Source organism: Leucoraja erinacea, chromosome 9, assembly GCF_028641065.1.
Source record: "Leucoraja erinacea ecotype New England chromosome 9, Leri_hhj_1, whole genome shotgun sequence".
NCBI lineage: Eukaryota > Metazoa > Chordata > Chondrichthyes > Rajiformes > Rajidae > Leucoraja > Leucoraja erinaceus.
In genome coordinates this window covers 32,060,740-32,076,534 of record NC_073385.1, presented here as the reverse complement: position 1 = coordinate 32,076,534, position 15,795 = coordinate 32,060,740, and the positions used below count along the sequence as shown (strand labels likewise).

Here is a 15,795-nt window from a genome sequence, read left to right as displayed (position 1 = left end):
CAAAAACTTCAACAGAGCGTTGACCAATGCACATCAACATCATTTTTTTGTTGAATTAACATTATTTTCCACTATTTTTCTCAGTCATGCGAGGATAAGATCAAGAATAGTTTGCCTCATGGGTTGAGTTCGTAGTGCTGTCTTCAAACTCTCAATGGTTTTATTCCTTTCATCCTCGTCTTCTTTTTCCAAAGCCAGGAGCGATTTCCTCTGAAAAGGAATGAATGATGAGCTCAGGAATTTAGTACTCTCACTAACCATGTATGGCGGCAGGCGCGGGCACACCGCGACGCCCTGTGTCTCCCTTTCAAGGGAGATGCTAAAAATGCATTTCGTTGTCTCTGTACTGTACACTGACAATGACAATAAATTGAATCATTTCATTTTTCTTTTTTTTTTAAGGCCATATGCAAAGGTGCACGCCATGCTTCACATCACGTTAGCAGAAGGTTTTATGACTGCAATTTGGCGCCCAGTTTTACACCCAATTAAACAAATTTTGGGTTTAACATAACCACCATTGAAGGAATCTATAGGAGGAACTACCTCAAAACCGCAGCCAGTTTCATCAAACATCACACACATTTTCAATTCACTCCTATCATTGGGAAGGTCTGGAAACTATGACAATCAGATTCAAGAATAGCTTTTTCACCAACAACCATTAGGCTCTAGAACACTACACAACACTAACCTCTACGATGAACTACAGACTGTCTTGGTTGTACTAAGGACAAGGGCTTTCTATTGCTCTAGTATTGGGCAATGATTTATTAGCCTTTTGTTTATAATATATTACTTATGTATTGTGTGCTACTGCACGTAAGAATTTCATTGTTCCGTTGTCAATTAAACATTCCTGAGTCTTGACAAGTTTCTGGTATAGTTCCCAACACAGTGAAAGGAAGATGTTCTGAGAAAGATACTGGCTTTGTGGAGCTGCAGTTGATGACAATTACTACAATGGAATTGGTTCATTCTAAATCATGGTAACTAATGTTCATGAACGGCATGGTGGCACAGCGGTAGAGTTGCTGCCTTACAGCACTTGCAGCGCCAGAGACCTGGGTTCGATCCGGACTATGGGTGCTGTCTGTATGGAGCTTTGTGTTCTCCCCGTGACCGTATGGGTTTTCTCTGAGATCTTCGGTTTCCCCCCACACTCCAAAGACACAGAGGTTTGTAGGTGAATTGACTTGGTATAAGCGTAAATTGTCCCTAGTGTGTAGGATAGTGTTAATGTGTGGGGATCGCTGGTTGGTGCTGACTCGATGGGCCGAAGGGCCTGTTTCCGTACTGTATTTCTAAACTAAACTAAACTAAACTTCTGGGAGATGAAGTATGACTATTTGATTGATAATAATCATCACACGTACTATCATATGAAAGGCCTTTTCGCCATATCAACAGATTACTCTGGGCTGGGTTGCTTATATGATTGCATAGAAAAACAAACCAAAGTAATTAAATTGGCATCAATCAAGAGAAAAAATCATCTTGAATGGCATTTGGCACTACCGCAGAACAGGTGGTCAAATGAGTCAGTGCAGCACAAATGTGTTTGAGAAGCTAATTATTTGTTCTTGGCAAGGCAGGAAAAGCAATAACTATTCTGCCAGATGATCATCAATAGATGATGCCTACAATGCACTTTGACAATTTCTTTTTCTTCAAAACATCTTTTGATACTTTCACCTAACAATCTACTTCTGGTGATCACATATTCCATAGGAAATTTCAACTGACCCCATCATCAGTGGTAGACACAAAATGCTGGAGTAATTTAGCAGGACTGGCAGGATCTCTGGAGAGAAGGAATGGGTGATGTTTCGGGTCGAGGCCCTTCTTCATAATCAGTGGATGGACTTGCACTAACTATGCAAAAAAAAGTTTCTCACTTTATTCCTGAACGGTTAGCTTTCATTTTAAGACTGTGTAACATAATTTTGGATTTCACCAACAGAGGAAATAATTCATCTACTCTACTCTTTGTCACTTTAAATACCTCCATTAAGCAAACCCCCAACTTTCTGAACACGTTTATTTCACATTGGTCATAACTTAACAATGAGCACTTTGACATTATTCCAGTAAATTATCAAATTTAGCTACTTGCAGACGTGGAAACAAAGGCCCTTTACTGTTTCCAGTCCCTTGTTTAATTATTAAGAATACATTCTGATTACATCACACTTAAGAATATTAAAGCATATAAATATATCAAATATATAAACTGATTATTAATGTTTTGTATTATTGATAATCGTATATTTATATGTGTGCTTTGCATCTGTGCCTCTATGGTGCAGCAAGTAAGAATGTTATTATTCCATTACTTATGACAATTGAACACACTTGAATAATTGGAAAAGCACCCATTTCCTGCAAACTGAAGTCCAACTTGGAGTTGGTGGAGGACGGCAGCCCGTGGGAAAGAATTAAGATTTTATTTTTTTAATCTGAACGTTGATGACCAAGATATACACTGCACTTTAGTGTGAAAAAAAAGTCCTGCAATTCATGAGCAAAGACTTCAATGGTCAATTTGTTTTCATGCACAAATGTCTTAACATTCTAGTATTCAGGGAATGCATTAAGTAACTATTTGCAAGATATGAATACTCTCGGGAAAGTATTGTTGGTTCAGAAATGCATGTGAAATTAACCACCAGAGTCCAGAGCTGAAGGTACAAGATTCCACAATCACCAAAGTGTAAGAGTGAAAGGATTGATAGAAACATAAAGCTATACATTTAAGTTTACGTTTATTGTCACATGGGTACCATGGTACAATGAAAATCTTTGTTTTGCTTGCAATCCAAATAGATCCGATAATACTATACATAAATACAGACAAGTCAAATTCAAGTAAATAGGTAAAGCAATGGGGAAGATACAGACTGCAGAATATAGTTCTCAGCATTGTAGTACATCAGTTCCATAGAGAAACTCCAATGTCGGCAATGGGGTAGAGGTGAAACGGACAGTCCCCCTAGCCTATGGAAAGACCATTCAGAAACCTGATAAGAGGGGAAGAGCAGTTCCCAAGTTTGGTGGTGCACGCCTTCAAGCTTCTGTATCTTCAAATGGACAAGAGCGGGGAGGAGGGGACGTATTTGATTATGTTGCTGCTTTTCCAAGGCAGCGAGACGTGTAGATTGAGTCAATGGTGGGAAATCAGGTATGTGAAATTTTGGTATTAACTTCTCACCTCACGTCATTAAATGTAAGTGAGAGAAGACAGTATTTGGCTGCTGATACTAAACAAGTAACAGCTGTTGTTACGTTTATAGTGCCTTTGCCTTCAATGAGTTTGATTATGCGACCAAAGAAGAACTTCTTCCTCAATGTCTTCAAACAATTTTACTGTAGAAATGTGCTGACAGAATTTTAACAAAATTTAATGATTATAGAGGCACAAGGAACTGCAGATGCTGGTTGCAAATGCTGGATAAAAAAAAATGTGCAAGATGCTGGAGTAACTCTGTGGAATAGGCAATATCTCTGGAGAATATGGAAAGATTGTGCACATTTATAAATATAAAGCAAAGTAAAAAAATACTCACAATTGCCATCGAATTTAGTTGGTCAATGTAAAATTCTGGCCAACTTGTTGCTCCTTTATTTTCTTCTTGTTCCTGTAAAAGAAAGATTTCACAAAACAGTGACGTGAATATAGTGAAGCCAACTGAAAGAAGAAAGTGTGTCTGGGATATATGACAATAAAACACTCTTGACTTGACGATTCCTTTGTCGAAAATATGGACAAATACGGATTAAAATTCAATAAATCAAGTTATAGTCGATAGAAAACCCATGTTTCAATGAGAAAATTGTGCATTTTTATGTGCTAATGACATTCAAAAGTCATTGTACTTCTACTGTGTTTCCTCTCAGAATAAGGATCGCTTCACCAGGTTAATTCCTGGGATGGCAGGACTGACATATGATGAAAGAATGGATCGACTGACCTTATATTCATTGGAGATCTTATAGTAGCATAAAATTCTTAATGGATTGGACAGGCTAGGTGCAGGGAAAATATTCCTGATGTTGGGGGAGTCCAGAACCAGTGGTCATAGTGCAAAAATAAGGGGTAGACCATTTAAGATTGAGATGAGAACAAACCTTTTCAGCCAGAGAGTTGTTAGTCTGTGGAATTCGCTGGCACAGTAGGCAGTGGAGGCAAATTCACTGGATGTTTTCAAGAGAGAGTTAGATATCAAGGGATATGGGGAGAAAGCAGGACGGGGTACTGATTTTGGATGATCAGCCATGATCATATTGAATGGCGGTGCTGGCACGAATGGCCTACTCCTGCACCTCTTTTCTATGTTTCTATGATCCTGACCTCAGGTGCCATCTGTGGGGAATTTGCACGTTCTCCCTGTGACCATGTGGGTTTCTTCCGGGTGCTCAAGTTTTCTCCCACATCTCAAAGGCGTGCGGGTTTGTGGGCTATTTGTCCTCTATAAATTACCCCTAACGTATAGGGAGTGGATGTGAAACTCAACGGATCAGGCAACACCAATTAAAAAAAAGCAGATTTCAGAAATAATATGATATGCATCACCTGGAGTGTGGCAAATAAAACATTAAACAGCCCCTCAAAAGTTGAGACAGTGTACTGAGCAGAGGTTATACTAGACTAAATCAAAGAGAAAAATCATTTTGGTTTATAAACACAAAGCCTTTCCCCCCCCCACCCCCAAAGTCTTCAAACTTATAGCACGCATGAACTTTACGTTAAATTATCCCACTCCTTTTATTCAATAAACCACAGCGTGCCTGCAGTTAGGACATTATCAGATTTTCCACAACCTAAAGATGGCCACAGCAGCAAAAGATAACAATCATCGCTGGCACCCTATTCCCCCAGCCAAAATGAAATACAAAACAAATTATCCAGCACAGAAGTGAAAAAGGTGTGTCATTCTACACGAGCGTCAGAAAGGCAACAAGAACCAATCTTTAAACATAAATGTCCACCATATCTCTGAAGATCAGATCCAATCCTATCTAAAACGCTACTGTGTTTACAAGCCTGTGACGTGCTGCAAGTATGAATTTTGTTGTTCTGGTTTTGGTACATTGGACAATTAAACTCGTGTTATCTCTCAACTTCACGCATGGGATCATCAGGCATTTCTCTGCATCATTTAAGATTTGGCAGCAATTTAGATCAGTAAAATCACCACATACAACCAATTAACAATCAACTGTGGAGTTTTGCCCATCATTTTCATTCAGAAATTCAGCTGTGTCTTTCAATGTTATAGAGATCAATCTGTTGGAAAATGGCTAATATCTCTCTTTACAAATCCTCACATTTGATGCAATGTTTAAGATTATTTGTTCAGTCAGCTGCTGTAAGACTAAGCAGTTTAAACTGATCACAAAACCTCCAAATGTTGCTGGGTTGGAGGAAGTTGTAAACTTGAATGAAAAAAAAGTGACTGCAGTTTACTATGGATCGTTCCGAACTTCAGTCCAAGTAGCAAAGTACGGATGTCATAAGAAAGGATACAAAAATTCACTGAGCTTTGGCTTTTATCATCTTTTTAATGATTTCATGCTTGATATTGGTGTTGGTGACAGAGACGGACAGGGGGACACGTCCCCTCCATGATTTGAGAGGTGGGGAAAAATCACCCCCTCCCCATGTTTTGTAATCCGGATTTTGAAATTCGGTGAAAAAAAATATTAAAAATCTCCGCTTTCCGCGAGACAGTGGGGGTGGGGCTGATGATCAAGGGCACCGATTGGACGAGAGAGACGTCGGTCAGCAGGCAGTGGGAGGGGACCATGATGATTCAGCGTGATGATTGGAGGAGGGAGATGTCGGTCAGAGGCGGAAGTACGGGGGTGGGACTGAGGATAGAACGCAGTGATTGGAGGAGGGAGACGTCCTGGTGGAGCAAAGATCATAGAGCGGAGCTTGAATTGGCCCGTTCGCGGGGCCTTTCATCGCCCGGCCCGTCTTAAAATCGGCCGCGGTCAAATTGCTGCGTCGAGGAGATCAAGGCTCCCGATGTTGAAGCCACCGCCGGGCGATGGAATATCCCGCGGGCGTTTTTAAGCTGCGCCAGGCGATGAAAGTCCCCGCGAACGGGTCGATTGAAGCCGCTGTTGTTGCTGGAGTTCGGAGTCGGTCACAAACCAGGTCAGTTCCCGATGTTATCGCCCACAGGGCCCACGGCCGAAGCCTCCGAAGCCACTCATGTGTGCACATGCGCGTACGACCGCCAAGAAATTGTGTCCCCCCCCCACCCCCCACCCGCCCCTGCTTCTGCCTGATGGAACAGGAGATGACAGTGGTGTAAGTGCTCCTTGGTTATGTTGGCTGTGCTTCAAATTGCTGATGATTTGTCAACAAATCTAATAATTTTAATAGATTAAGTGCTGGTTTAATGTTTGCCTATTTGTGTCATAAGCAACGCTGTGTGGTCTCCGTGGGCCGAAGGGTCTGTTTCCATTGTATTCGTCAATGATTCATTGCTTCCATTAATATCGCACTCGATAAACTTTTCTGTATCAATCTAAACCATCTCTCGATGCCACCCTCCCTGTTCCAGATTTGAGGCAATCATCTTGTAGAATCGGCAACTACAATGTTCTGCCTGTAGCATTCCAAACACTTTGTGCGGCACAGTGGCGCAGTGGTAGAGTTCCTGCCTTACAGCACCAGAGACCCGGGTTTGACTCAGATTACTGTCTGTATGGAGTTTGCACGTTCTCCCCGTGACCGTGTGGCTTATCTCCGAGATCTTCGGTTTCCTTTCACACTCCAAAGACGTATGGGTTGGTATAAAATGTAACTTGACCCTGGTGTGCATAGGATAGTGTTAATGTGTGGGGATTGCTGGTCGGGGCGGACGTTGGTCCAAAGGGCTTGTTTCTGCTCTGTATCTCTAAACTAAACTGAACTAAATTAATCTTCAAAAGTCATTACCATTCTGAAAATGGTAAGTATTTCCCACTTCTGCAGACTCTTCTTCATGGTTTAGATGCCTAACCTCACCCCCGTTTATTCTCAATGTACCGTACCAGTGACTAATTGCCTAGCTTAATGCAGGTAGAGACGACTGTCATTAAGTATAAGCCATAACTTGCTGAGATACCCAGAAAAAACATGCTTCATTTTTAGTTTAACTCGGAGATTCAGATGGCTCTTCGTATTTCCCATGTTATGCAGGAATGAAGCAATAACTGATCTTTCATAAAACTGCCCTCCTCCAAACATTATTCCAGAGGGTCATAGAATGCATTTATTAAAGTCATCAGCCTTTTCCTTGATCTGAATAATTAGTTGTTAGAGATACAACATGGAAACAGGCCTTTCACCCTACAGAGTCCACTGATCACTTTCCCACAGTATGTTATCCCACTTACTCATTGCCTATCTGCACACTGGGGGGATTCATTTACAGACCAATTAACCTACAAACCCACATATTTGGGATGTGGGAGGAAACAGCAGTGCCCAAAGGGAACCCACACAGTCACTGGGAAAACATGCAAAGTCCACACAGGCAGCACCCAATGTCAGGATCGAACCAAGGTCCCCGTCACTGCGAGGCAGCAACTCTACCAACTGCACCACTGAGAAACCCTCAAAATAATTAAAACAACATGAAGGTCATCTAATGGCAGAAAATAGTTCAATTGAAGGGCCACATCGTGTGTGAATGCATCTATTGCATAGATACATGGATACATAGAAAATAGGTGCAGGAGTAGGCCATTCGGCCCTTCGAGCCTGCACCGCCATTCAATATGATCATTGCCTTTCAGCTGTGGACCGATCCATAGAGTATTTCAAACACAAAAGTACAAGAGCAGAAGATTCTCGTGGCTACAATAATGAGCAATTATTGACACAAGGAATTGTAGATGTTGGTTTGAACAAATGCTAGTAACAAGCAAATGCTTGATGTTTTTATATGATAAAATGTTCTAACCTTTACATTAAAGAGCTGCTAATTTGCTTTAAAAATGATAACATAAAAAGCATGCGCTAACTAATTCCCCAGGGCAGAAGGACTGATATAGGCCTGGCTGACACAAGGTGAAAGTCATAATGTGCTGTGCTACAGTCTGGTTATGTTTTGGCAGCAGTGACAAAGGTGGAGCAGGAAGTTGAACAAGATGACGCAGTGAGTTCAGCGAAGTCAGTGGCAGCACCACCCAACAGGAGATGCTCATTCCATTCAATGGCCGTCATAGCAAATGTGACAGGAAGTGCCTGCAGTGGACAGTGCAGAAAAATCACCAACAAAAACCATGACGTTAGATTTTTGATGACAATGCAAAATTATCTTTGTGATTTGTTCATGTTATTACACAAAACTCAAACACTGGATTGGAGATGTTGTGCTCTCTGAGAAAAAAAATTCAAAACTTTACAATGGAGTTATTCTTGAAAGAATTGCATGGTTTAAACGGCCTGTCCCACTTTCACGACCTAATTCATGACCTTTTTTACTCGCGGACATTTTTCATCCTGCTACAAAAACGCCCCGGCCTACTTAATGCCACGAGTACCTACGGCTAGCATCACGACCTCCTACGACCTACCTATGACCTCGTGACGACCATGCTGCGAGTACGAGTCAAGGGCAAACTCGGCAGAGGTCGTGAATTAGGTCATGAAAGTGGGACAAGCCCTGAACACTTTAACCATTTATTTAGGATGCATGCCATTTATTAATAGAAGGGCAATAGAGAAGAGTGTAGGCAATTATTTAAAGATCTCACCGATTTATTAATAGGGCCTGAATCTAGGACTCTTAACACTGGGTGATTTCATTCCCAGAGCAATAATAACCCGTGATTGCTATTAACCTGCAGTGCAGTGACCTGGAAGAAACACTTAGGTATTTATTTTGGAATGAGAGTGGAAACGATGGAAGTTTAGTACTATTAAAATTTAAAATGGTACCTTAACTGGTAAGAGAAAGTTCTGCATTCAGGTTAAACTGATCAATGAAATGCTCATTGCAGGAGAAGGCCAGGAAAGAAGAAATTGTATTTTGTACACAAAGAATTTTAATTATCAAAGGGGAAGATAAAAATTGTGTCTGCTGGATATTTGAAGTATTAAATAGGGCTGAGGGGGATCTGAAGTGCGGAGATTTATTCCTCTGGTACAGGTAACCACGATCAAGGGACAGTGACAAAATGCTGTATAAAAAGACAGATCTTGTCGATTAAATTAGCACATCAGAATATTAGCTAAAGAGTGAAACTCTCCAACCACAGGCATTTGCTTTTCACATTAAAACTCTGATAATCGACACACTTGTGACTTTGATGGTTCCAGACTTTCAGGATACTACATTTAATATTCCAACATTTCTAATTTGCTTTTTAAATGTTATGCAATAAAATAATACATTTCCAATGAACACAGTTATTCAAAAGGGAGGGTAGGAATTGGGTTCCCACCAAATTAAAATGGAGCATTAAGAAGATGACTTGGCGAGGCAGACGCCAAGCCACTGAGATTTCCAAATGGTTGGATAGCAGATCATTAGAGTGTTATGTATATCGGCACGAGGGTTCAGGCATAGTGTTTCCATTATAATGTTAACATTACCCAAAATTGTAACATCATAACTAGAGTTTCTGGGAAGGAAAATGTAGCTTAGAAGCCTGTCCATAGTTGGATATAAAATGACCTTCTGATGCCATGTAGGTTATGCCAGAAGTCTCTGGAGTCTAAAAAATGTCATAAATGACTGAAGGATGAGTAAACCATGAGCATTTCCATGTTAAGATTATGTCTTTCTCTCCTGATTATTGGGGTTTTCCTTGACCGAGGGGGATTGCATTGCCAAAATCCCTCAAAGATGTGCAGCAAGTTCACAGAAACAAGGTTGATTTGCAATTTAATAATGTTTACTAGAAAACTGCCTGGATTAGAGAGTATTAGCTTTAAGGAGAGATTGGACAGGCTTGGATTGTTTTCTCTGAAAGGCCAGAGATTGCTGTGAGACCTGATATAAATAATTACAATTATGAGGGGCATACGTAGATAGGGTAGATAATCTGAAACCTTTTTTCCCCCAGAATGAAAAAGTGAAAGACTAGAATGCATAGCTTTAAGGTGAGAGGGTCAAAGTTGTATAGAGCATGTTTTTTGTTTTCTTACATTGATGCATGGAACATACTGCCAGGGGTAGTGATGGAGGCAGATATGATAGTGGTGCTTAAGGGACTTTTAGATACGCACACGGATTTGCAGGGAATGGAAGAAAATATGGATCATGTGCAGGCAAAGAAAATTAGTTTAACTTCAGGCACGAACATTGTGGGTCAAAAGGCCTGTTCATGCGCTGTAGTTTTCTATATTCTACGATCTAACTAAAAGCTGCAGAGCCCAGTGTCTATCTTACTTATCCCTGGTCCCGATTGTCCCAAGCTTCAACCAATGTAGATCTTAAACATACAGCCTAGAGGTTGCAAAGTTGGACCTCCATTTTTGTTCTTCCGTCGAGATTTTGCTGTATTTTATTTTCAACTATATTAGATTCATTTAACTTTATTTTGTGCAGGGAGTAGATGCCAAAGTGGGATAACATAGTGTGAAGTAGTGTGAACAGGTGATCGATGGTCGGCGTGGACTTAGTGTGCCGAAGAACCTGTTTCCATGATATATCTTTCAATCGATTCAATAAATTACATACTTTGAAGGGAATTGCAAACCCATATTTAAAGATACCACTAGACTAAGTGGGACTCGTTGGGTCCCAGTCACACGGGAGGCCTGGTCCCCCAACACAACCCATTCCCTAACGCAATACTCCACCACTCACCTGTTCCCCCAATGCAACCCATTCCCCAACACAACATTCCACCACTCACTCATAGCCCCTAACTCAGCAGGCGTGGCTCATTTCCCCTGATCCCCAAGCACTCCCTCCCCTGGGGGGGGGGGGGGGGGGGGGGGGGGGGGGGGGGGGGGGGAGGGGGGGTGTATGGCGAGGGGGGTGTGTGGGGTTGTGGGTGGAGGGATGTGGGGACAGGTGGGGGCGTGTGTGGGCAGGGGGAGATGGGTGTGTGTGCACCCAGGAGGGTGTGTGTGTGTGGACAGGGTGTGTGTGTGGGGCGGGGAGAGAAGGATGTGTGGGCAGGGGGGGGGAGTGAGCTCGGGGAAAAGACGGGGGATGAGCCAGCCAAGGGAGAGGGGGGCAGTACAGGGGAGGGGGGGGGGGGGGGAGCCAGCGAGGGGGACTAGAGGGGTAGTGGCTGGAATTGGCGGTGCAATGGGGACTCACAGCGGGTGCTGGTCGTTCTTCTCCGCCGGGATCAGAATATCCGCTTTCCATTTGGCGACATCTCCGACTCCAGGCTGGGCTGAGTCCGGTCTCCGGGGCTGGGCGGCTGCTTGGGGCGGGGCTGTGCTGCTTCGGATCCCTCTGAAAGTCCGGTTGGAAACCTCCGCCAGCCAGTCTCAGCTCCAGTAAAGATGCGATGGCGCAGTGAGACAGTGGGAGTGACAAGGGAAGAGACTAATCCGCGCGGCTCTGGAAGGCAGAAGTGATCGATCTGCGCACGCGCGTTTTTTACGATTTTTAAACCTCACTAACTTTTACGACATTCAACCGATCGGAACGAATTCGCAGCACAGGAGAACGGTGGGTGAACTGGAGAAAAATCGTAGCAGTATCGCGAACCGTTTTTTTGCGCAAATAGAAAGACTGCCAAACCGGAAGATAACAAGATCAGAGTTTTAGTTATAAATTGATGTTGGTTTATTCCTCATTTTCAAAATTCACTTTCCACGGGGCAATCTAAGAGAGAGATCCAGTGAGAGGCAATAATGATACTGTTGTATCAATGTACCCATCCAAATGTCTTTCGATGATGTTCCAAGCACATAGAGCAAATGTTATTTTAGTGAAAACAAAAATTGATAAATATGCAGTGAATGTTTAAGTGAATTGATGCAAACAGATATATACAAGAATTAAATAAAACTTGTTCATAGAAACTAGAACTGGTTAACTCGCACAAAAACCCTTTCTTCAATGACTGCAGAAAATATGAAAATGGGCAAAATTTCTTTGATTTATGTTTAAGCAGTATGGAAAATGTGTAAATTAGATAAAGGATGAGCCAAGACCATGCTAACCCAATGTATACAGTTACTCTTGTGATTTTCATCTGTTCACCAACAAACCAAAAGCAATTACCAGGAAAGAAAGCTGTATTTATTCTGTAATCATGGTGTGCATGGTTATTTAAAGACCTTAAGCTTTTTACTTCAAAGAAATAAGCGATCAAAATAAATAAGCTATTAGACCACCATTCCACACTTAAGCAAGTGAAGATTCATTGCCAGGTTAGACTAATATCATCTGCCTGTACATGATCTATATCCCTCCATTATATGCATATCCATGTGCCCATCTAAAATCATCTTAAACACACAATCCTATCTACCTCCATCACTACCCCTGGAAACACATTGCAAGCACCCACCCCTCTCTGTGTTAAAAACTTGCTCCGCGCATCACCTTAAACTTTGCCCCTCTCATCTCAAAGCCATGCCCTCTAGTCTTCGACCTTTCAAGTCTGGGAAAAAAGGTTCTGTTTACACCATCCATGCCTCTCATAACTTTACACGTTTCTATCCATAGATAATAACTTCCTTCTTCCATTACAAAAATAATGCAATCTTCGGTGATTTTATCGACATTGATTTTTAAACTTGATTACAGCAGGGCAGATTAACTTTTTTTTGTTCCATCCTGCACTACCCCCTCAAAAAAAGATTGTTATCATATTCTCCTCTGCTTCAATCCTTTCTCCCACTCTCAGCACAGATGGCACAATCTGCCATGCCTGCCACTACATGAACATACACATGAACATGAGAGTGCCCAAGAAAATAGTGCACAACCCCACAGAATATGTTGAGTGTCCTCCTGGCAAATTTTCATCAGACCATTTGGAGTTGTAAATGAGGGAAATTAGCTATGTGTGGATATATATGTAAGGAGAGAATGAAGAGGGACTTCTAAAAAAATCTACAACAGGAGAAAACAAGAGTTTAGTTTAGAAGTACAGCATGGAAATTGGCTCTTTGGTCCACTGAGTCCATGCCAAGCCATCGATCACCTGCACACACTAGTTCTGTGTTAACCAACTTTCATATCCACTCCGTTCACACTAGGGACAATGAAATGAGGCCAACTGATTTTTGGAATTTGGGAAGAGAATGTAGCAACCGGAGGAAACCCACGCGGTCACAGGGAGAACGTGCCAACTCCACCAAACAGCACATGATGTCAGGATCGAACCTGGGTCTCTGGTGCTGTTAACTCTGGTGCTCTACCAACTGCACCACTGTAATGGTGAAAGATACAATTCACTCTGCTGACACAAATCATAAGCGACAATGGCATTTGGCTTCCAGTTCCTAAAGTTTTAACTTGTTCAAATAAAAAACAACTTTTTAAAGTGCAATCTTAATTTTACTCACCTTTTTCTTACTGCAGTATATCTGCCATTTCTTTTCTGCAGGAAGTGCAAACATGGCTTCTCTATGTTTATCAGTGAGGTCCAGTTCATCCTAGGAAGAGAAAGTACAAAGTTATGAGCTTGGAACATGTACCATGTACTAATATTACCCTTCATTACCAGTCCCAATAAATTGGTGACGTTTGGAGGGTCTAAACTGGTACAAGTGGTTGGTTTCCTCCTCAATGCCATAAATACTCATTCTCTGTATGCATTACAGATATTCAATTGATCAAATGCAAACACTGTGCACACACTAGGGAGGGGGGGGAAGAAGATAAGAGGGGAGGGACCAATGCATGCAACCAAGCAAAAAGGAATAAAAGAAAATATAAAGGAATAATCATTGATCAGGATGTCCGAATACAATCAAATCAGATAATAAAGTCTACTTGCACCTGAAAAATGTTCACTCTCAAATTATTGAATATCAGTGAAGATTCAGGAAATAAATTGAGTTAAAAAATATTATTATAAAAACCTACCTCCATTCATAAACCATTTTATATATTTTGGATCACTTCACAAAAAGAATCGTTAATTTGACAGACTTTTTTGTTACCCATTCTTACCCAGACTAATGAAGTAAGCAGGTCAGATGACTGACCAAAAACACTGACTTGGTTTCTCTCTCCAGACACTGTTCAACCCTGCCAAGTGCTTGTAGCATTTTATTTTCTTATCCAGCCTACTCATGGCAAAAACGTAATAACAGCCTAAGTAAATGATAATCCTCAAAATTCAAGAATAGGGTCATATAATCTATTTTTTCCTTGAAGGTTATGCTGCCATAACCAAAATATTGAAGAAACTATGGAGCCAATGCACAAAACTCATTGAAACATCTCATAGTCTGGAAAATTGAATACGTGTTATTTATCTCCAAGGCTACCAGCTACATCAACAACTGCATGTTAATTCGGTCCTTCGCAAATAGCAATGTTTTTCCTATCTGGCTATCACTCTTTAAACACTAACGGCCTGAGCAATATTTGCCAGAGACTTTTTATAAATGATAGCATTTTGCTTAGGTACATAGAACGATACAGCCCACAATGTCTGTGCTGAACATGATGCCAAGATAAACTAATCTTCTGTCTGTATGCAATTCATATCCCTCCAAATGTCTATCCATATGCCTATCTAAAACCCTCTTAAGTGTCTCTATTGTATCTGCCCCCAGAGTCACCCCTGGCAGCGTGTTTCAGGCTCCCACCACCATCTGTATTAAAAAACACAAAAATCGATTTTCTTTTGACCCAGAACCCGAGGATCCCAGAAATGGTTCAAAATTATGGAGCACAGTAATGAATAGCACTGTACACATCATCAGTCAATATGGCAAGGAGGCAGCTTCTACCATCTGCTAAATGTAACTGGGAACAGATAATAAATATTTATTAATTATGCTTCATCATACAAATTAAATAATAGCATCTATTGGTCTTCAAACCTCCCCCGGTGACAGCAATTAACCTAATGTTAGCCATCTAACATAATCAAGTTAGGGGGAAAAGGTTGTTTAATATTCCACATGGTGTGCAGTGTATTATATCAACAAAGGATTTTATTGTTCCTAACATGGTACAAATCTGCGTTCTAAAATAAGAAATACATACATATCAAATTAGGTGCAATGACCTTAAACCTATCACCTATAATTGAACCTCAGTATTATGTCCGACAAAATTATGCCGGGGCACTGTAAGTCTTTGGCTACTGAGAGTGAAAGATATTTCTCCTGGAAATGGAGTACCTCTGCACAGAAATAAGCCCCATGGCCCTCTGAGTTCTCACTTCATCAACCATCCACTTACACTTATCCTAATTTACTCTCCCCACATTCCTATTAACTCACCCAGATCTTCAGGGGCATCTTAGAGTAATCAGTTAACCCATCAAACACATGACTTTAGGAGATGAGACGAGTCAAGAGTGTTTAATTGTCATATGTACTGGCAACGGAACAATGACTTTCAAAAGGGCCATTTATGCAGCAACACACAAATAAATATACAATACTCAATAATACAATAAATGAATAACCAGTAATACTTGGTAACCAGACAATAACAGTGCACAATCATAGTGCATCCAAAACAAAATCTTTAGTACCACTTAGCTGCTGCAGCAGGGTCATGGTCTGTGTTGTGCAATGTTCAATAGGCAATTGTAGTGTTCAAGTGCCCAATATTTTCTGGGAAGAAGTTGTTCTCGAACCTGGTCATCAAAGTTTACAATCTCCTATACCATCTTCTCGATGGTAGT

The 15,795-nt window shown here is 41.2% G+C and overlaps 1 protein-coding gene across 1 annotated transcript in view; it reads right to left on the bottom strand.

Moving 5' to 3' along the window:
- Positions 1-15,795, bottom strand: part of daam1a (dishevelled associated activator of morphogenesis 1a) — a 137,298-nt gene that overhangs the window by 54,319 nt on the left and 67,184 nt on the right. The window contains exons 4-6 of the mRNA XM_055640503.1: positions 13,490-13,579; positions 3,567-3,638; positions 116-210 (exon numbers count right to left, since the gene is read on the bottom strand). Of these exons, the coding sequence (XP_055496478.1) occupies positions 116-210; positions 3,567-3,638; positions 13,490-13,579 (257 nt within the window). The remainder of the gene's footprint in view (positions 1-115; positions 211-3,566; positions 3,639-13,489; positions 13,580-15,795) is intronic.